The sequence below is a fragment of the Nycticebus coucang genome, chromosome X (assembly GCF_027406575.1).
Source record: "Nycticebus coucang isolate mNycCou1 chromosome X, mNycCou1.pri, whole genome shotgun sequence".
Taxonomy (NCBI): Eukaryota; Metazoa; Chordata; class Mammalia; order Primates; family Lorisidae; genus Nycticebus; species Nycticebus coucang.
In genome coordinates this window covers 20808093-20829239 of record NC_069804.1, presented here as the reverse complement: position 1 = coordinate 20829239, position 21147 = coordinate 20808093, and the positions used below count along the sequence as shown (strand labels likewise).

General features: G+C 42.6%; 1 protein-coding gene and 1 pseudogene across 1 annotated transcript in view; one reads left to right on the top strand and one right to left on the bottom strand.

The window, feature by feature from the left end:
• The window catches only part of MBTPS2 (membrane bound transcription factor peptidase, site 2), a 53452-nt gene extending 43092 nt beyond the window's left edge, over positions 1-10360 (bottom strand). The window contains exons 1-3 of the mRNA XM_053580120.1: positions 10139-10360; positions 5122-5270; positions 828-1047 (exon numbers count right to left, since the gene is read on the bottom strand). Of these exons, the coding sequence (XP_053436095.1) occupies positions 828-1047; positions 5122-5270; positions 10139-10213 (444 nt within the window). The 5' untranslated portion in view covers positions 10214-10360. The remainder of the gene's footprint in view (positions 1-827; positions 1048-5121; positions 5271-10138) is intronic.
• Positions 10361-16753: 6393 nt separating this feature from the next.
• Positions 16754-17105, top strand: LOC128576664 (prothymosin alpha-like; annotated as a pseudogene).
• The last annotated feature ends 4042 nt before the right edge of the window (positions 17106-21147 follow it).

Below are 21147 nucleotides of genomic sequence, written 5' to 3'. Positions count from 1 at the left end.
CAGTACACTTATTCCTTGAAAATGACTTTTTTTTTTTTGATACAGTCTCATTATGTCACCCTCGGTAGAGTGCCATGGCATCACAGCTCACAGCAACCTCAAACTCTTGGGTGTAAGAAATTTTCTTGCCTCAGCCTCCCGAGTAGCTGGGACTACAGGCACCCGCCACAACACCTGGCCATTTTTTGGTTGCAGTTGTCATTGTTGTTTGACAGGCTGGGCCAGGCTTGAACCCACCAGCTTTGGTGTATGTGGCTGGCGCCCTACTCACTGAGCTATAGGCTCCGAGCCAAAAGTGACAATTATTAAACATCTTAAGAAGACAACATGAATGAAGTCAAATATCTGTGTAAATAGTTGACAGTCTTGATAGCAGTCTATTTGTTCCATTACTACTACTACAACTACTACCAAATATCTCAATAATTCCTTTCTGTATTCTTACTAGTGGTTTTTGTTCAAGCAGGTAATTTGAAAAAATGTGACTTTTGTTTTCTTTTTTCTAGCCGGAGTCTCACTTTGTCACCCTTGGTAGAGAGCCACAGCATCATAGCTCACAGCAACCTCAAACTCCTGGGCTCAAGTGATTGTACTGTCTCAGCCCCCAGGTAGCTGGGACTATACACCTGGCTATTTTTAGAGACAAGGTCTTGCTCTGGCTCAAGCTAGTCTCAAACTCCCAGAGTGCTAGATTACAGACGTGAGCCACTGTGCCCGGCCATTACTTTTATTTTCATATTTATATTATGGATAGGAGCTATGCTAGCCAAAAGAAAAATCTCATATTTCTATTTCAATAAAGTTATTTAAAACAAAAAGGTACTTACCACAACTTGTAACACCTGTTCATTGTGAAGAGAGGAGGAGGAGGAGGAGGATGAAGAGGAAGAAGATGAGGACGATGAAGAGGAAGAGGAAGATGAAGATGAAGAGTAAGAAGAGGGAGAGTCAGCCATCATTTGTGCCAAAGTCTGCATTAGCGTTTTTCCAAGGAGAAAAAATGAGCTAAACATGGCAATTACGCCAAACACCATTCCAAAATTGAACCTGTCAAGAGGAAAAAAAAAATCACGTAACTATATAGTTCTTTAAAAATCATGTACTAGCAAATTCACTGACCAATCACATTTCATAGTTCCAGGAATGGATTAACAAGCTGTGGTATATGTATACCATGGAATACTATTCAGCCATTAAAAAAAATGGAGACTTTACATCCTTCGTATTAACCTGGATGGACGTGGAAGACATTATTCTTAGTAAAGCATCACAAGAATGGAGAAGCATGAATCCTATGTACTCAATTTTGATATGAGGACAATTAATGACAATTATGGTTATGGGGGGGAAACAGAAAGAGGGAAGGAGGGAGGTGGGTGGGGCCTTGGTGTGTGTCACACTTTATGGGGGCAAGACACGATTGCAAGAGGGACTTTACCTAACAATTGCAATCAGTGTAACCTGGCTTATTGTACCCTCAATGAATCCCCAACAATAAAAAAAAAAAAAAAAAAAAATTTCTACTGCCATGGGCGGCGCCTGTGGCTCAGCGAGTAGGGCGCCGGCCCCATATACCGAGGGTGGTGGGTTCAAACCCAGCCCCAGCCAAACTGCAACAACAACAAAAAATAGCCGGGCGTTGTGGCGGGCGCCTATAATCCCAGCTGCTCGGGAGGCTGAGGCAAGAGAATCACATAAGCCCAAGAGCTGGAGGTTGCTGTGAGCCGTGTGACGCCACGGCACTCGGCACTCTATCGAGGGCAGTAAAGTGAGACTCTGCCTCTACAAATAAAAAAAAAAAAAATTTCTACTGCCTTTTTACTTGACTGTAGCACAGGCACTGGGCTGAAGTGATTCTATCGCCTCAGCCTCGCAAGTAGCTGGAACTGCAGGTGCCCGCCACAACACCCAGCTATTTTTTTGTTGCAGTTATCATTGTTGTTTAGCTGGCCCGGGCCAGGTTTGAACCTGCCAGCCTTGGTGCATCTGGCTGGTACCATAACCACTGTGCTATGGGTGCCAAGCCACATTTTTTAACTTTTGATAAGTTGTATTTTTCAAGTAACTTGTCCATTTCATCTAAATTGTCAAATTGAGGGGCATAGAATTGTTCCTAATTTTTTTTTTTTAAAGAGGAAGGGCTATCTCAAGAATGGAAGAAAAAGTATCCAATTTACTCAGCCCTACTATAAAACTAATTTATGGCTTTCACATGAAAGCTATAACCCAGATATAACCTAAGAATAGGGGGAAGAGGGAGAGGGAGGGGAGGGAGGGGAGAGGATGGGCGGAGGGAGGGTGATTGGTTGGACTACACCTGCGGTGCATCTTACAAGGGTACATGTGAAACTTAGTAAATGTAGAATATAATTGTCTTAACACAATAACTAAGAAAATGTCAGAAAGGCTATATTAACCAGTGTGATGAAAATGTGTCAAATGGTCTATAAAACCAGTGTATGGTGCCGTGCCCCATGATCGCATTAATGTACACAGCTATGATTTAACAATAAAAAAAAAAGAAAGAAAGAAAAAAAAAGAACGGAAAAAAAAGAGGAAGGGCTTTATTTAAGCTAGCAGAGTTATGGCACAGAAGAATTCAAAATGGCCACAGTATATATTTTTTAATGATTTATTTTTCTTCTGGGTAGATACTGAGTAATATGATAGTGGGATCTGAAAGGAAGGTCTACTTTCAGATCTTTGAGAATTCTCCACATTTTTTTTTTTTTTTTGCACAGTTTTTGGCTGGGGCCAGGTTTGAACTCACCACCTCCAGTACATGGGACTAGCACTCTACTCCTTGAGCCACAGACACCACCCCTTAATATTCTTCTTTTTTTTTTTTTTTTGAGACAGAGTCTCACTATGTCGCCCTCAGTAGAGTGCCATAGCATCATAGCTCATAGCAACCTCCAACTCTTGGGCTTAAGTGATTCTCTTGCCTTAGCCTCCAAAGTAGCTAGGACTACAGGTGCCCTCCACAACACCCAGCTATTTTTTTTTTTTTTAGTTGTCACTGTTGTTTGGCAGGACCGGGCCAGATTTGAACCCGCCAGCTCCAGTGAATGTGGCTGATGCCCTAGCCGCTGAACTACTGAGTCTTTTTTTTTTGAGACAGGGTCTCACTTTGTCACCCTTGGTAGAGTGCTGTGGCATCACAGCTCATAGCAACCTCAAACTCTTGGGCTTAAACAATTCTCCTGCCTCAGCCTCCCAAGTAGCTGGGACTACAAGCGCCCGCTTGGTTTATTTATTTATTTTTTTTTGGTTGTAGTTGTCATTGTTGTTCAGCAGGTCCGGGACATATTTGAACCCACCAGCTCTGATGTATGTAGCTGGTGCCCTAGCTGCTGAGCTACAAGCATCAAGCCAGTCTTACTATTTTTTAATGTCTATAGAATATCTACAGTAGTGCCCACTTTTCAATTCTAATTCTTAGTTACTTGTGTTTCTTTTTTTCTTGATCAGTCATGATAGAGGTTTGTCAACTTTACTAATCTTTTCAAAGAGCCAACTTTTGGCTTTGCTGATTTTCTATACTGTATATTTTCCATGTCACCGATTTCTGCTCTTTAGTACTTCTTTCTTTCTATTTTGTATGCTCTGATTTAATATTACATTTTCTTTTAAGAAAATTTCTTTCACTTTGTTGCCCCCAGTAGAGTGCTGCAGCGTCATACCTAACAGTAACCCCAAACTCTTGGGCTCAAGAGATCCTCTTGCCTCAGCCTCCCAAGTAGATGGGACTACAGATGCCTGCTACAACACCTGGCTAGTTTTTTAGAGACAGGGTCTCACTCTTGCTCAGGCTGGTCTCAAACTCATGACCTCAAGAGATCCACTCGCCTCGGCCTCCCAGAGTAGTGGGACTACAGGCGTGAGCCACGACACCCAACATTTTATTTTCTGTTAACTCTTTGATGATTTGCTTACATTTAGCTCTAATTCATATGGAACTAAAAATGTTTTTGATAGAGTCTCACTCTGTTACCCAGGTAGAGGGTAGTGGTATCATTATCTCTTACTGCAACCTCAAACTTCTGGGCTCAAATGATCCTCCTGTCTTAGCCTACTGAGTAGCTGGGATTGCAGATATGTGCCTCCAGGCCCAACTAATTTTTTCTATTTTTGGTAGAGATGGGGTCTCACTCTTGCTCAGGCTAGTCTCGAACTCCTGAGCTCAAGCAACCCTCCCCAGCCAACCAGAGTGCTAGAATTATGGGTGTGAGCCACAGTGCCTGGGCAGGAACTAAAAATTTTTTTCCTTTTTTTAGAGACAGAGTCTCGCTATGTTGCCCTGGGTAGAGTGCCGTGGTATCACAGCACATAGCAACCTCAAACTCCTGGGCTTAAATGATTCTCCTGCTTCAGCCTCCCAAGTAGCTGGGACTATAGGTGCCTGCCACAACACCTGGCTATTTTTTGGTTGTAGTTGTCATTGTTGTTTGGCAGGCCCGGGCTGGGTTTGAATCCGCCAGCTCTGGTGTATGTGGCTGGCACCCTAGCCACTGAGCAACATGCGCCGAGCTGGAACTAAAAATATTTAACAACAACAACAAAAAATAGCACCTCGCCTTCACATCCTCTCAACTACAGAACCTGTTGGTATATCTTAGGTCTCTCAGAGATCACTGCAAACCCTCTAATTACCATAAAACAACATAAAGACCTTGATTTTTTTTTTTTTTTTTAGACACAGTCTCACTTTATTGCCCTTAGTAGAGTGTCGTGGCGTCACAACTCACAGCAACCTCCAACTTCTGGGCTTAAGGGATTATCTTCACTTAGCCTCCTGAGTAGCTGGGACTACAGGTGTCCGCCACAATGCCCAGCTATTTTTTTTTTGTTGTTGTTGCAGTTTGGCCGGGGCTGGATTTGAACCCTCCACCCTTGGTAGGGCCGGCGCCCTACCCACTGAGCCACAGGTGCTGCCCAAGACCTTGATTTTTAATGCATATAAAAGCATAATACAATCCCATACATTTATATAAAATCAGAAAGTTTTAATATGTCAGTATTTAAAAACTCAGTAGACTGAAAAATGATGGAAATAATTAACAAAGTATCTCTTTTATGATCAGTGATTAATTTAAACCAAAAAGAGAAGATAAAAAATACCATTGGTAAAGCATCCTTGCTTTTCGCCGTCCCCAGCTGTAGAAGGCACGATTGAAAACAGCTGTTTGCCATCTTATGTGGAAAGGAGAGATGCTCAATCCATTGTTTTCCAGCCAGTCTTCATAAGAATGCTTAAAATAGACAGATGACTAAGAGAGAAAGAAAAGTTACATCACTCAATTTCGAAGAATATTTTGTAATATATAGGAAAATAAAGTTATTTTCTATAGGAAATCAAGATGTTGACTGCTCAAATGTTTATAGTCATAAAGCTTCATATTTATTCTTGACAATATTAAAATCTCAGGCTAGCTGGTCTGCTGAGGTTAAAGTTTGGCAAACTACAGCCCATAGGCTAAATCCAGCCTAAGGTGTATTTTCATATAGCTTGTGAGCTGAGAATAGTTTTTACATTTTTAAGGAATTATAACAAAAGGACAACAACAACAACAAAACCCTCAGGAATATATGATAGAGACCTGGTGTGGCCCACAAAGCCTAAAATACTTACTATCTGGCCCTTTTCCAAAAAAAGTCTGCTGACCCTTGCTTAAAACAGTGTTGTCCAATAGAAATATAATGTTAGCCACAAATGCAACCTACATATGTAATTATTATTTTTTTGAGACAGAGCCTCAAGCTGTTGCCCTGGGTAGAGTGCCATGGCATCACAGCTCACAGGAACTCCAACTCCTGGGCTTAGGCGATTCTCTTGCCTCAGCCTCCCAAGTAGCTGGGACTACAGGCACCCGCCACAACATCCAGCTATTTTTTGGTTGTAGCTGTCATTGTTGTTTGGCGGGCCTGGGCCGCATTCGAACCCGCCAGCTCTCCTGTATGTGGCTGGTACCTTAGCCTCTTGAGCTACAGGCACTGAGCCATACATACATAATTTTAAATTGTCTAGGCACAGCACCTGTAGCACAGTAGTTATGGCGCAAGCCATATACCCCGAGGGTGGCAGGTTCAATCCTGGCCTAACATTGCAACAACAATTGCAATAATTGCAACAACAACAACAACAAAAAAAAAATAGCCAGGCATTGTGGCGGGCGCCTATAGTCCCAGCTACTTGGGAGGCAGAGGCAAGAGAATCGCTTAAACCCAAGAGTTTGAGGTTGCTGTGAACTGTGACACCACAGCACTCTATCGAGGGTGACCCAGTGAGAGTCTGTCTCAAAAAAATAAAATAAAATGTGGCGTCACCTGTGGCTTAGTAAGTAGGGCGTCAGCCCCATATAATGAGGGTGGCGGGTGCAAACCAGGCCCTAGCCAAACTGCAACAAAAAATAGCTGGGTGTTGTGGCCGGCACCTGTAGTCCCAGCTACTCCGGTGGCTGAGGCAAGAGAATCACCTAAGCCCAGGAGTTGGAGGTTGCTGTCAGCTGTGACGCCACCTCACTCTACCGAGGGCAATAAAGTGAGACTCTGTCTCTAAAAATAAATAAATAAATATTAAATTCCCAGTCTAGTAGCCAAACTTTAAAAAGTAAATTGAAAGAGATTAATTTTCATATATTTTTACCACCAGATATTTAAGATATCATTTCAACATGTAATCAGTATTAAAAAGTTGAGATGCTTTTTTTTGGCACTAATTCTTTGAAATCTGATGCCAATTTTACCCTTATAACACATTTCAATTTGGACTAGCTCTGTTTCAAAGGCTCAATAGCCACATGTAATAGCTAATAGCTACCATATTGGACAACAGAGGTCTAGAAGTCTGGGTTGTAAGTTAAAAAGACCCCCAACCAATCCAACAGAAGGGACAGGTTAGTCAAAATCAGCACTTTCTGTCTTCTTCTGAGCAGCAATTCTAAGAGGTTAGGCTGATTTTCATTATGTGAAAGTACAAAACTTATCTAAAGCCATTTTGGTCTGAGTACCATCTCTTAAATTTGCTGGAGTCATGGGGATGACTGCTTAGAGTGGTTCTCAACCTGTGGGCCGTGACCTACAGGAACTGTATTAAAGGGCTGTAGGAAGGTTGAGAACCACTGGCTTCGACACAGCTCCAACAAGAGTGTTACATAAGACATAGTTACAGTAAGCACGGTAGGTATTCTGTAATATTGATGCTTATCCATGTGAGAAACTTAACGCTCTCCTAGACAGATATTTCAGTCCTACCAGTCATAAAAAATGACCTGCATCTGAATATAGATAGGTATCTGTTTACTTTGGGTCTGTAATTTTCTCTGCTCTCAGTCTTCAGGTTTTTTTTAAAACTGATTGTTTTCCAGGACTTGGAAAAGGAGAGTGGCACGCACCCCTCTCACAGATGTCTACTTCATAAATCCTAGAAAAACCAAGAGTAGATCAACATTTCAAACCAGAAGCAGAAAAGCTGAAGGTGCTTTCTTCAGACCTAAAAGTCAAGGTGTCCATTTCTCAGGCAAATAACTCTGAATGCTAAGTCTTTTGCTCAGGCTACAGTGCTCTGTTAGGGCGTTAGGGGCTGTCACTGAAACTAGAGTGACATCCTGATCACCTCACACACTAGGGACAGAGATTGTAGAGGTTTGAAAAATCTTTTGTTTTTTTGAGACAAAGTCTCACTATGCTGCTCTCAGTAGAGTGCAGTGGTGTCACAGCTCAAGCAACCTCAGACTCCTGGGCTCAAGTGATCCTCCTGCATCAGCCTCTCGAGTAGCTTGGGACTATAGGCAGCCACCACCTTACCTGGCTAGTTTTTCTATTTTTAGTAGAGACAGGGGTCTCACCCTTGCTCAGGCTGGTCTCAAACTCCTGAGTCAGGCAAGCCACCCACCTCAGTCTCTCAGAGTGCTATGATTACAGGCGTGAGCTACTATGCCTAGCCAGAAAAGTTCTTTTTATGATTTTCTTCACATATGCAACATGAAACAATCATGTGGCTTTTTCCCCAAACAACAAAATCTCTGTGGTCTGTATTGCTTACGCCACACTAAGCACTATGCCGAGTACTTTACATCAGCACTTCTCAAACACAAACACTTGCAGACGAATCAACTGCAATCTTGTTGAGACACAGTCTGTTTCCATAAGGTCAGGGGTGAGGCCTGAAATTCTGCATTTCTTTTTTTTTTTTGCAGTTTTTGGCCGGAGCTAGGTTTGAACCTGCCACCTCTGGCATATGGGGCCGGCACCTTACCCTACTCCTTTGAGCCACAGGCGCCACCCTCCTTTTTTTTTTTTTTTTTTTGAGACAGTCTCACTATGTTGCCCTGGGAAGAGTGCCCCGACATCACAGCTCACAGCAACCTCCAACTCTTGGGCTCAAGAGATTTTCTTGCCTCTGCTTCCCAAGTAGCTGGGACTACAGGCACCTGCCATAATGCCCTGCTATTTTATGTTGCAGTTGTCATTGTTGTTTAGCTGGCCTGGAGCCAGTTTGGAACCTGCCAGCCTCAGTGTATGTGCCTGGCACTGTAACCACTGTGCTACAGGAGCCAAGCCTGAAATTCTGCATTTCTAACAAGTTCCCGGATGATCAAACCATTGCTGATCCTTGAACTTTGAGTAGCAAAAATTAACCTGGATGCACTGTTACACGTATTATCACTTTTTTTTTTTTTTTTGTGGTTTTTGGCCGGGGCTGGGTTTGAACCCACCACCTCCGGCATACGGGACCGGCGCCCTACTCCTTGAGCCACAGACGCCGCCTATCACTTTTTTTTTTTTTTGAGACGGAGTCTCACTTTGTCGCCCTCGGTAGAGTGCCGTAGCGTCACAGCTCACAGCAACCTTCAGCTCCCGGGCTTAGGTGATTCTCTTGTCTCAGCCTCCCAAGTAGCTGGGCCTACAGGCGCTCGCCACAACACCCGGCTACTTTTTTTTGGCAGTTTGGCCAGGGCCGGGTTTGAACCCGCCACCCTCGGTATATGGGGCCGGCGCCCTACTCACTGAGCGACAGGCACCGCCTGTATTATCACTTTTTAAACATGAGAAACTGAGGCACAAATAGTAATTTGCCCAAGGTCACAACAGCCATAAAGTAGCAGAGTCCAGCCCCTAACTGGAAAGACTACACTGTATAACCTTCTGCACGTTACAAGTTTAAATGCACCAATGCACAAATCCCATTTCAATTTATTATTAAATCTAAAATACGCAATACTATAGTTTTCTATTTAAAACGGTATTCATAACATGAAGGTATTATTATTCATAATTAGAATTTTTATTAAACAATTGAGAATCTATATATTTTTATTCCACACATATTGTTATCCCCTCCCCCCATATTCAATACCAAGAGGTTGCTTGAAGCATGCGGTCAGAAAACTACTAATTTTTGGCTACCCTTCCCAAATAATGGCGGGGGGAGGAATGCACCGTGCACCCAGGGTGTATATGGTGTGAAGAAAGGGGTGCAGGGTGAAAATTGGAATTCTAGTAATCAGATTCTAATTCTAGTAATCAGAATCCTTGCTCCTTGCGTGTGGTACTTTTAAGTAGGGTCTCTGGACCAGGAGCATCAGTAGCACCTGGGAACTGGTTGGAAATGCAAGATTTTACGCCTTGTCCCAGGTCTGCTGAATCAAAATCTGCATTTTTAACTGGACCACCAGATGCACTTTAAAATTTAAGACCACTGCTCTAAATCACTTGATTTAAATTCACTCCAATATCAGTCTTTAGAGGGTCGTAGCCTTTTGAAAAAATGAGAGAAAACAATCTCTCCTAGGCAGCCGTTATATTTTCCTCTCTGGTGCACTGCTGCCGCGGCGGCAGGGTCGGGTCCCTCCCAAGCCTACCGGGCCAGACCTGAAAGCTGGAGGGGCCCGCACCGTCCCGCACTGCGACAACAGCAGCCGCGCAGACCGCCACACCCCTCCCGCGCCCAGCCGCGCTTTGTTTACTCCACGGGGCAGAAATACCACGCGGAAGGCCGCACGTGGGCACCAGCCACGCGGCTTTTAGCCCAGAAGGCGCGAGGCAAAGTAAAAGAAAAGGAGGCCTGGCACTACGCAGGGCCTGGCGCTCCAACCCTGGGCACCGCGGGCTTGAGCTTTAGGCCCGAGGCCCTCACCTTCAGCACCAAGTCGGTCAGGTACACTGCAGTCCAGCCACCCACCACCACTACCACCAGCGACACTGGAATCATGGCGGCAGCAGCAGGAGAGGAGGGAAGGCGAGCCCCGGTGTCCTCCTCCCTGAGCCGCAAGCAGTGCACAAAGCCGCGCTTTACAGCCCCAGCATGCGCGCAGGAACCAAGCTACAGCCGGCTCCTTTCCCGCGGTGGCAACATTTCTCTCCGGACTTTTCCGGTGGGGACACACGGGCAGGCTTGAGAGTACCGGAAAATAGCGCGGGGGCGTCTTTTTGTAGGACACTCTGGCGCCGCCGTCCGGGCAGCTGCTGGTCTACGGTTTCTGGCTTTCTAGATATTTTTTAGGATTTGATCCTCCCTGCTGTCTGCTCTTCGTTCTCATCAGTTCCGGTGTGGGTTTTGCTGTCCGGCGCCCGTCAAAACTATCCAGATTTGACTCGGTGCTTGTGGCTCAAGCGGCTAAGGCACCAGCCACGTACGCTTGAGCTGGCAGGTTCGAATCCAGCCCGGGCCCGCCAAATAACAATGACGGCTGCAACCAAAAAATAGCCGGGCGTTGTGGTGGGCGCCTGTGGTCCCAGCTACTTGGGAGGTGCAGGCAGGAGAATCGCTTGAGCCCTGGAGTTTGAGGTTGCTGTGAGCTGATGCCACGGCACTCTACCCAGGGCGACAGCTTGAGGCTCTGTCTCAAAAAAAAAAAAAAAAAAAAACTATCCAGATTTACATTAATTGTGGTTTATTCGTTCTTTTTATCTTAGTGTAGTTTACATATAGAGAAATAACACACAGATCTCAGCTGTCCATTTCAGTGAGTTTTGATAAATGTGTATATCCATGTACCCTAATGAAAAAAGAACATTTCCCTCAGGAATTTCCTTCTTGTGTCTCTTCCCAGTCAATTCTCCCTTCCTCCTACGTTCTGATTTTTATTTTAAACCTTATTTAAATAGAATGATGCAATAAGTCCTCTTTGTGTCTGGGTTATATCAACCAACATGTTTTTGTCATTAAATTATGTTGATTAAATTAGGTGTTTTTTTTTTTTTCAACTTCTTCCACTATTACGTTTGAGATTGGTGCTACACTTAAAAATTGGAGCTCTGAACATCTACACGTTTTAATGTATACCTCATGATAAATTGAACTAGAGCAGTGGTTTTCACCCTTCACTGCACATTAGGATCACCCAGTGGCTTTCAATATTCCCCATGCCCATTCTGTAGCTTCAATCAATTCAATCAGAAGCTCATCGGGACCCAAGCATTTATAGTTTTGATAGTTTTTAAGCTCCTCAGATCATTCACTGTGCAGCCAAGGTTGAGAACCACTGAACTAGATAATCTCTAACAGGAAGGAAAACTAATGTTTACTAAGTGTTTTTCTGCATTCTATTAATGTTCATCCTTAAAAGTTATTTAACTTTCCTGGAAAACCATCATTAGCAATACTAATACTAAAACATAGTTCCATGTTCCATGTTTTCATATGGAAATACTTTTCCGTATGAAAATACCAGAAACCTATATTATAGGTATTACTACTAATTTGCCTCTTTCATACTTTTCCTAAAGTTTTAAACATTTAGCAATATGTCTCTTCAGCTTCAAGAAATTTTTGTTGTTGTTGCAGTTTGGCCAGGGCTGGGTTTGAACACGCCACCCTTAGTATATGGAGCCAGTGCCCTACCCACTGAGCCACAGGCGCTGCCCCACCTTCAAGAAATCTTATGACTCAGTTTTTCATCTTTTTTTTTTTTTTTTTTTGCAGTTTTTGGCCAGGGCTGGGTTTGAACCCGCCACCTCCAGCATATGGGGCCGGTGCCCTAACCCTTTGAGCCACAGAGGCCACCCAGTTTTTCATCTTTTTGTGTATATGTGTGTATATGTATTGTTATAAATAGCTTCAATTTTCTTTGGACATACCTGAGTGTAAATTACATATGTCAAGTTTATATTCAAGCACCCTGTGACTCCATAGTTTTCCATATACAAGTGTCCCAAAAGTCCTAATGCGTTTTAATCTTTGATAATTTATTTTTTTAAAGCTACAATGTCTTCTTTTTTTTTTTTTTTTTTTTTTTGCCAGGGCCAGGTTCGAACCCTCCACCTCCCGTGTATGGGGCCAGCACCCTACTCCTTGAGTCACAGGCACTGCCCAAAGCTACAATGTCTTCTAAGTGAAGTATCGTAAGCTTTGATAATTTCTGAAGTATAAATCCTACAGACTCGCAAAAACCACCATCTGTCAAATTTATTTAAATTTCTTTTCTTTCTTTTTTTTTTTGAGACAGAGTCTCACTATGTTACCCTCGGTAGAGTGCCATCGAGTCACAGCTCACAACAACCTCAAACTCTTGGGCTTAAGCAATTCTCTTGCCTTAGCCTCCCAAGTAGCTGGGACTACAGGCGCTCACCACAACACCCGGCTATGTTTTTGTTGCAGTTGTCATTGTTGTTTAGCAGGCCCGGGCTGGGTTCAAACCCGCCTGCCTCAGTATATATGGCCGGAACCCTATCCACTGAGCTACGGGCTCCCAGCCTATTTAAATTTCTTATACACATATTTCATTTTGTGAATTTTGAATAATTTTAAGTTTTAATTTTTTAGTCCCTTTAACAGAAGATGGCAAATGTTGACTGAAACAAAAATTTAAAATACATTTACTGTTCAAAATTTCATAAAGTAAACAAAGGAAATTTAAATAATTTTACTTTCAAATGATATTTTGTGTAAGTTCATAGAATTTGTACTTCTGAAGTTGTTAAAGCTTAAAACTATACTAAGATTGTTAGCACACTATTATGTTTGATCTGACCTTTGTTTGTGCATATATGAGTTGTAGTTTTTAACAATATTCTTCCCTGGGAGGAGAATATTAAGGTAAGAATTGAAATAGCTTCTCTTTTGTTAGCCTGAGGCTTGTCTAGGCCACTTACTGGGACAAGTACCAAGTATCAGCTACCATGTGGCTATCTGATAGCCCAAAGTATATAGGAAATAAGTTGATTGTGCTTTTCTGTTTCCAGTTTAAAAATTAAGTTATTCAAGTGACTCTGTTGTCTCATCAGGGACCAGCAGTCAAAACAGAGCTTTGAATTGAATCCTGCTGGTTTCTGGAATTTGGCAGTAGCAGAAGCCAGCTGGAGGCAGCAGAAGAGACAAGATAGAGGATGCAAGATGGCAGCAAAGAGTGCCTGAATTCTAGAAAATCAAGGTATTCTTCCCTAGAATAAATCTGTGACTTGATTTACAAATCATTTCTGGTTTCTGTGAAATAACTATTTTAAATAAAGGACACATAGCTAAGTATTTATTCATAGAAGTACCCAAAATATATTTTGACTGAATACAAAACAGCATGTTAAAAATAAATATTTGCCAGAAACAGAGTATCACCATCCTATAATAAACTTTAGAGATAAAAGAATACACGTTGGCTTGGTGGCTGTAGCTGAATGGCTAGAGTGTCAGCCACATACATCGGAGCTGGTGGGTTCGAATCCAGCTCGGGCCTGCCAAACAACAATGACAACTACAACCAAAAAATAGCCAGACATTGTGGCAGACACCTGTAGTCCCAGTTACTTGGGAGGCTGAGGCAAGAGACTCACTTAAGCCCAAGAGTTTGGGGTTCCTGTGAGCTGTGATGCCATGGCACTCTAACCAGGGCGACATAGACTCTGTCTCAAAACAAAACAAAATGTGAAATACAAAAATTAAAAATTAAATTTTTATATTATTAAAAATATTAGTATTCAGGCAGCGCCCATAGCTCAGTGGGAAGGGCGCTGGCCACATACACCAATGCTGGCTGGGTTTGAACCCAGCCTGTGCCTGCTAAAACAACAATGTCAACTGCAACAAAGAAAATAGCCGGGCGTTGTGGCGGGCGCCTATAGTCCTAGGTACTTGGGAGGCTGAGGCAAGAGAATCACTTAAGCCCAAGAGTTTGAGGTTGCTGTGAGCAGTGATATCATGGCACTCTACCCAGGGTGACAGCTTAAGACTCTGTCTCAGAAAAAAAAAAAATTCTATTCAATTAGCCATTCTACAATGTATGCATATTTCAAACTGTGTTGTACATGATATATATAACTTTTATTTATAAATTGAAAACCTATTAGTATTCGGATTTATTTTTAAATTATTAAGATGGGGTCTCACTCTACTGCCCAGGCTAACCTCAAACTCCTATGACCACCTCAGCCTCCTCATAGCTGGGACTACAGGTATGCATCACCACACCTGGCTAGTATTTTCAAATTGGAAACTTTTAAAGTTTGACATTGCATTCAGGAATATTTGTTTCTCATCAATATATGTTGATATCTTGCTTCTGAGGTCATTATACTCTATATTTATGACAATTGTTTTTTTTTTTGAGACAGAGTCTCACTCTGTTGGCCTGGGTTGAGTGTTGTGGCGTTGGCCTAGCTCACAACAATCTTAAACTCCTGGGCTCAAGCAATCCTCTTGTATCACCCAAGTAGCTGGGAATCAGGCACCTGCCACAATGCCCAGCTAATTTTTCTATTTTTAGTAGAGATGGGTCTTACTCTTGCTCAGGCTGGTCTCAAACTCCTGAGCGCAAGTGATCTGTGTGCCTTGGCCTCCCAGAATGCTAGGATTACAGGTGTGAGCCACCTCGCCCCGCTACATTTATGACACTTAACTGTACCAGTCAAGATAAGCTAGGTTGTGCTTTGGAAACAAACCCTAAAGTGCAGTGGCCTAAAACAAATATTTATTTTTTGTAGAGACAGAGTCTTACTTTACCGCCCTCGGTAGAGTGCCATGATGTCACACGGCTCACAGCAACCTCCAAGCTTTTGGGCTTATGCTATTTTCTTGCCTCAGCCTCCCAAGCAGCTGGGACTACAGACGCCCTCCACAACGCCCGGCTGTTTTTTGGTTGCAGTTTGGCCGAGGCCGGGTTTGAACCCGCTACCCTCAGTATATGGGGCCGGCGCCCTACTCACTGAGCCACAGGCGCCACCCCAAATATTTATTTTTTATTTGTGCTACATATCCATCATAAGCCAGCAAAATGTGTAGGTCAGAGGGTAGCAAGCTGATGAAGACTCCACCATTTTATTATTTCCACATCCCAATATGAGGCTTAAGGTGTACTGGGATAGGGAAAGAGGGGACTAGGGGGTCTGCCACCAACAGTGAACTGCTATAAGCCAGGTCTGCACGTTATTTCTACTTACATTGCATGAGTAAAAACTAGTTAAATTAGCTGTGCCTTATTTAAAGAGCAAGAGAAGTGCAATCCCCAGTATACCTAGAAGTAGAGAAGAATATTCCCACAAGTAAACACTAGTGCTGTCTACAACATATAGAAATGCTCAATTTCACCTAAGGAAGATAGAGTAGCAGGTAATATTTGGTTAGCTCTTCTATTATGGGAGACTACTAACGTTGATGCTGCCACAAAATTATTAAGCTTTTTGTTTGTTTGTTTGTTTGTTTCATAGGAACTGACTAAGGTAAGGATTGATTTCCACTTAAAATCCAAGTCTTATGCTCGGCGCCAGTAGCTCAAGTGGCTAAGGCACCAGCCCCATACACCAGAGCTGGAGGATTCGAATTCAGCCCAAGCCCGCCAAACAACAATGACAACTATAACCAAAAAATAGCTGGGTGTGGTGTGGAGCACCTGTAGTCCCAGCTACTTGGGAGGCTGAGGCAAGAGAATGGCTTAAGCCCAAGAGTTGGAGGTTGCTGTGAGCTGTGACGCCACGGTACTCTACCCAGGGTGACAGCTTGAGACTCTGTCTCAAAAAAAAAAAATCCTAGTCTTAGGGCTTGGCTCCCATAGCACAGTGTTTATGGTGCCAGCCACATACACTGAGGGTGGCAGGTTCAAACCTGGCCTGGGGCAGCTAAACAACTGCAACCAAAAAAAATAGCCAGGTGTTGTGGTGGGTACCTGTAGTCCCAGCTACTTGGGAGGCTGAGGCATGAGTATCGCTTAAGCCAAAGAGTTTGAGGTTCTGTGAGCTGTGACACCATGGCACTCTACCCAGAGGGACAGAGAGAGACTCTGTCTCAAAAAAAAAAAAAAAAGTCCTAGTCTTAGTGTCCTTGCTGATGGTGGTGCAGTTTGACTGATGTAGTTTGACAAATAGAGTCTTCAAGTACAAGTTGAAGAAAATATTTTCTGAATCTTTAAGAAAGTGTTTTTCATATATATATATATATATATATATATTTTTTTTTTTTTTTTTTTTGCAGTTTTTGGCCGGGGCTGGGCTTGAACCCGCCACCTCTGGCATATGGGGCCGGCGCCCCACCCCTTTGAGCCACAGATGCCACCCCCTATTTTTAATTTCATATATTATATATATATGAATATGTATATATAAGCATTTCACTGTTGCTGCTTGCACTTGGTGCTTTACACAGTCAAATAAAATTTGTCCTTAGGGTCCACTGGTAGCTCTGAAAAGCCATCTTTGTATTGTTCCTGGGTCTGACTTCCTTCTCGTTGCAACCACCTCCACAGCATTCCTCCATCACTGGGGACGGCAGCTTTATTGCCAGAGTCCCTGAACTCTTTCTTTCTTTTCCATCCCCCACATTGGATCACTGATATGCCCCACCATGTCAGACACAGTGGTGGACACCAGCTCCGAGATCACCACCAAGGACTTAAAGGAGTAAGAAGAAAGTTACGGAGGAGGAAGAGAATGGAAGAGACGCCCCTGCTAATAGGAACACTAATGAGGAAAATGGGGAGCAGGAGACTGACAATGAGGTAGATGAAGAGGAGGAAGAAGGTGGGGAGGAAGGAAGAGGAGGGTGAAGGTGATGGTGAAGAAGAGGATGGAGATGGAGATGAAGAAGCTGAGGCCACCACAGGCAAACCAAAGGGGCAGCTGAAGATGATGAGGATGATGATGTTGATACCAAGAAGCAAAAGACCAATGAAGATGACTAGACAGCAACAAAGTAAAAGTTAAACTTAAAAAAAGGCCACTGTGACCTATTCACCTTCCACTTCCCATCTCAGAATCTAAACATGATCACTTTTGAGTAGAGAGGCCTGCCCGCCCGCCCACCACAGGCAGTGCCACCCACAGATGACATGTGCTCTTCACTACCCAACCAAAGCCATGAGAATTTGCAACAGAGCAGGAAAAAAGGTACAAAACTTCCAAGGCCCCAATTTTTTTTCTTAAAAGTACATTAAAAAGGACATTTGTTTTTATTTTTTGTTTATATTTTATATTTTTGTACATGTTGTTAGGGATCAGCCATTTTTAATGATCTTGGATGACCAAACCAGCCTTCAGAGCGTTCTCTGTCCTACTTATGACTCTGACTTTCCTTGTGGCATAACTGTGTTCATAATAATCTCAAAGGAGAAAAAAACCTTGTAAAAAAAGCAAAAACAGCAAACAACAATATTATTCCGAGCATTCCAGTAATTTTTTGCGTTTATGTACTTAGCTGTACTATAAGTAGTTGGATTATATGAAATGGTTAAAAAGGCCAAAGATAAAAGATTTCTTTTTTTTTTTTTTGGTCTATGAAGTTGCTGTTTATTTATTTATTTACTTTTTGGCCTGTTTGATGTATGTGTGAAACAATGTTGTCCAACAATAAACTGGAATTTTATTTTGCTGACTTGTTCTAAAAGAAAAAAATTTGTCCTTAGGGACCAGGTGCAGTAGCTCCAGGCCTATAATCCTAGCACTCTGAGAGGCGAAGAAGGGTGGATTTCCTGAGCTCAGGAGTTTGAGACCAGCCTGAGAAATACCTCATCTCTAAAAATAGCTAGGTGTTGTGGAGGATGCATAGCTACTGGGGGGAGTGAGGCAAGAGGATTGCTTGAGCCCAAGATTTGAGGTTACTGTGAGCTATGATGCTATGGCACTCTACCCAGGGCAACAATGTGAGACTGTGCTCCTCCCGCCCCCCCCAAAAATTGTCCTTAAACCTTGATCCTACCACTGTGTAACCTTGTTACATTCTGAGTAATTTCTTTCTTTTCTTTTTTTTTTTTTTTGAGACAGTCTCAGTATGTTACCCTGGGTAGAGTGCTATGGCATCACAGCTCACAGCAACCTCAAACTCTTGGGCTTAAGTGATTCTCTTGCCTCAGCTTCCCAAGTAGCTGGGACTATAGGCACCTGCCATAATGCCTGGCTATTTTTTTTTTTTTTTTGGTTGTAGTTGTCATTGTTTGGCAGGCCCAGGCTGGATTCCAATCCTCCAGCTCCGGTGTAAGTGACTGGCACCCTAGCCATAGGCTCCGAGCCTGAGTAATTTCTTGAAATCTTTCAATTCATTAAATTTCACTTCAACTGTATCTAATCTGTTGTTTTAACCAGTCTATTGATTTTCTAATTCCAATAAATTGTTTTTATATAAAATACAATTTGCTGTTTTTTAACTCTTTCTTGTTCCTTAGTCATACTTTCAATCCTACATATTAAACATGTTTATTATATGTTGTCTATCTGATAATTCCAGTATCTGTAATATCTGCAGGTCTGGTCTTTTGTTTCTATTAAGTGTTGCTTATAATGACTTGTGGTTTTTGTTTTTTTCTTTTTCAGTGCAAAGTCATTTTTGTTGGAACTCTATCTGGTATGAGTACTTAATGCCTGGGCTTAAGGAAGTTTCTCCACAGAGGATTGTCATTTGCTAGCTTGGAGCTGCAAACAGTCAAATTCTAAAAGCAGTTTTATTTTGTGCATCTGTTTCAGCAGGACAAGAGAACACCTGAAAACAAACTGGTGGTGGGATCAGTCCCTGACTCCTCATTGGAATGTGATTGTTTAAGTCAAATGTGGAGTTTTTCCTTAGGTCACAATTTTAGGTTCAGGATTAGAAACATGGTGTCCAGTTGTGGTAGGCTGTTCTGAAATGGCTTCTCATGACCCCTGCCACTTGGTTTTCATGCCTTGTGTAATTCACTCCCTATATGTGTGGTCTGGACCTAGTTGATAGGCTTCTAACAAATATAATACAGCAAAAATGATGGGCTATAACTTTTGTTATTAGGTTACAAAAAACTGTGACATCCATCTTGCTTATTCTCTTTTCTTGCCTTACTTGCTCCTTCTGAGCAGCTCTATGGAGAGGCCCGATGTGGTAAGGAACTGAAGGCAGCCTCCTGCCAATAGCCAGGAAGGAGCTGAGGCCCTCGGATCAAACTGTGAGAAACTGAACCATGCCCACAACCACATGAACAAGCTTGGAAGCAGATGCTTCCTCAGTTGAGCCTTAAGACGACTGCCACTTCAGCCAACACCTTGACTCCTGCCTGTGAGAGATCCTGAGCCAGAAGATCAGCTAAACCATGAAGATTCCTGACCTACAGAAATGGTGAGATCATAATTGTTATTGTTTTAAGCCACTAAGTTTTGGAGTAATGTGTTATTCAGCAGTAGATAACTAATATACCAATCAAGGGTGGCCATAGTCCCCCTCCATTGTTCATAGGTTTAGCCATATCTGGATCACTCTTTCCAGCTATGGCCATCATTCCTTAAGAGGAATACTGGAACAAGCCATAAAGTACTCTAAAGAAGACTGTTGCAGGGAGGGTGGTAAACCTAAAAGGTCTGAGAAATATGTCATATGAAGAACAGATGAACAAATTGTGTGTGCTATACCTAAAAAATTGATCTATGATAACTTCTCAAAATTTTTTGGGTTTTTTTTTTTTTTGAGACAGAGTCTCACTTGGTTGCCCTGGGTAGAATCCTGTGGTATCATACCTCACAGCAACCTCAAACTGTTGGGCTCAAGCGATCCTCTTGCCTCAGCCTCCCAAGTATCTGGGACTAGAGGTGCCCGCCACAGTGCCCAGCTATTTTTAGAGACAGGGTCTAACTCTGTCTCAAGCTGGTCTTGAACTCCTGAGCTCAGGCAATCCACCTGCTTTAGCCTCCCAGAGTGCTGGGATTACAGGCGTGAGCCACCTCACCCAGCTAACTTTTCAAATTTTTTAAAAAATGGCTCAGTGCCCAAAGAACAATGGTTAAAGTGCCAGCCACATGCACCGAGGCAGGCGGGTTCGAACCCAGCCTGGTCAAACAACAATGACAACTGCAACAAAAAAGTAGCCGGGCGTTGTGGCGGGTGCATGTAGTCCCAGCTACTTGGGAAGCTGAGGCAAGAGCATCACTTAAACCCAAGAGTTTGAGGTTGCTGTGAGCTGTGACACCATAGCACTCAACTGAGGGCAACATAGTGAGACTGTCTCAAAAAAAAAATTAAAAAATTTTTTTTTTGCCCTTCTTTTTTTTTTATTGTTGGGGATTCATTGAGGGTACAATAATCCAGGTTAAAAAAATTTTTTTTTAAATGATAGAAATAGGTCGAGTGCAGTGGTTCAAACGTTAATTAAGCCATAGTTATATAACCATCATCATTATCTATATCCAGAATTTTTTTTTTATCTTTCCAAAGAGAAATCCTGTACCTATTAAACAACAGCTTCCCATTCCTCCTCACCCCAGCCCCTGGTGACCTCCTTTGGAACTGTTTTAAAGGTAAAAGTTACTACAGATTTTTGAGAATATATCTGCAGAAGCCCAGATATTCTCTGGCCCAAGGCTGAGGATAAAAACGATCAAAGACTATAAATTTAACATTGTGGAATTATACCAGGAAAGTGCTATTGATTACCACTGTGCTGTGTGCCCGTGACCAGTCCCTTTTAAAGTTGAAATATGCTGACAATATTCATATTTAAGAAAGCACAATTTGATTCTTCTGTCATTCTCCAGATGACATGCTGCTTCTCAATTTTGCCTTTACAATTTTCAGCAAAAATTCCAAAAAACATCCTGCACAGAATACCTTGCATAGGCCAGTAGTAGATATTGCTAAAAGAAGCAAGACAAAATCTGCATTTTAGGTGAAGGGTCAATTATACTGGCACACAATCATTCAAAACAAATAACTACTCAGTGATATCTTTTCTCTAGGGAAGTTCCATTAACTTTATAGCTGAGAATGTGTGA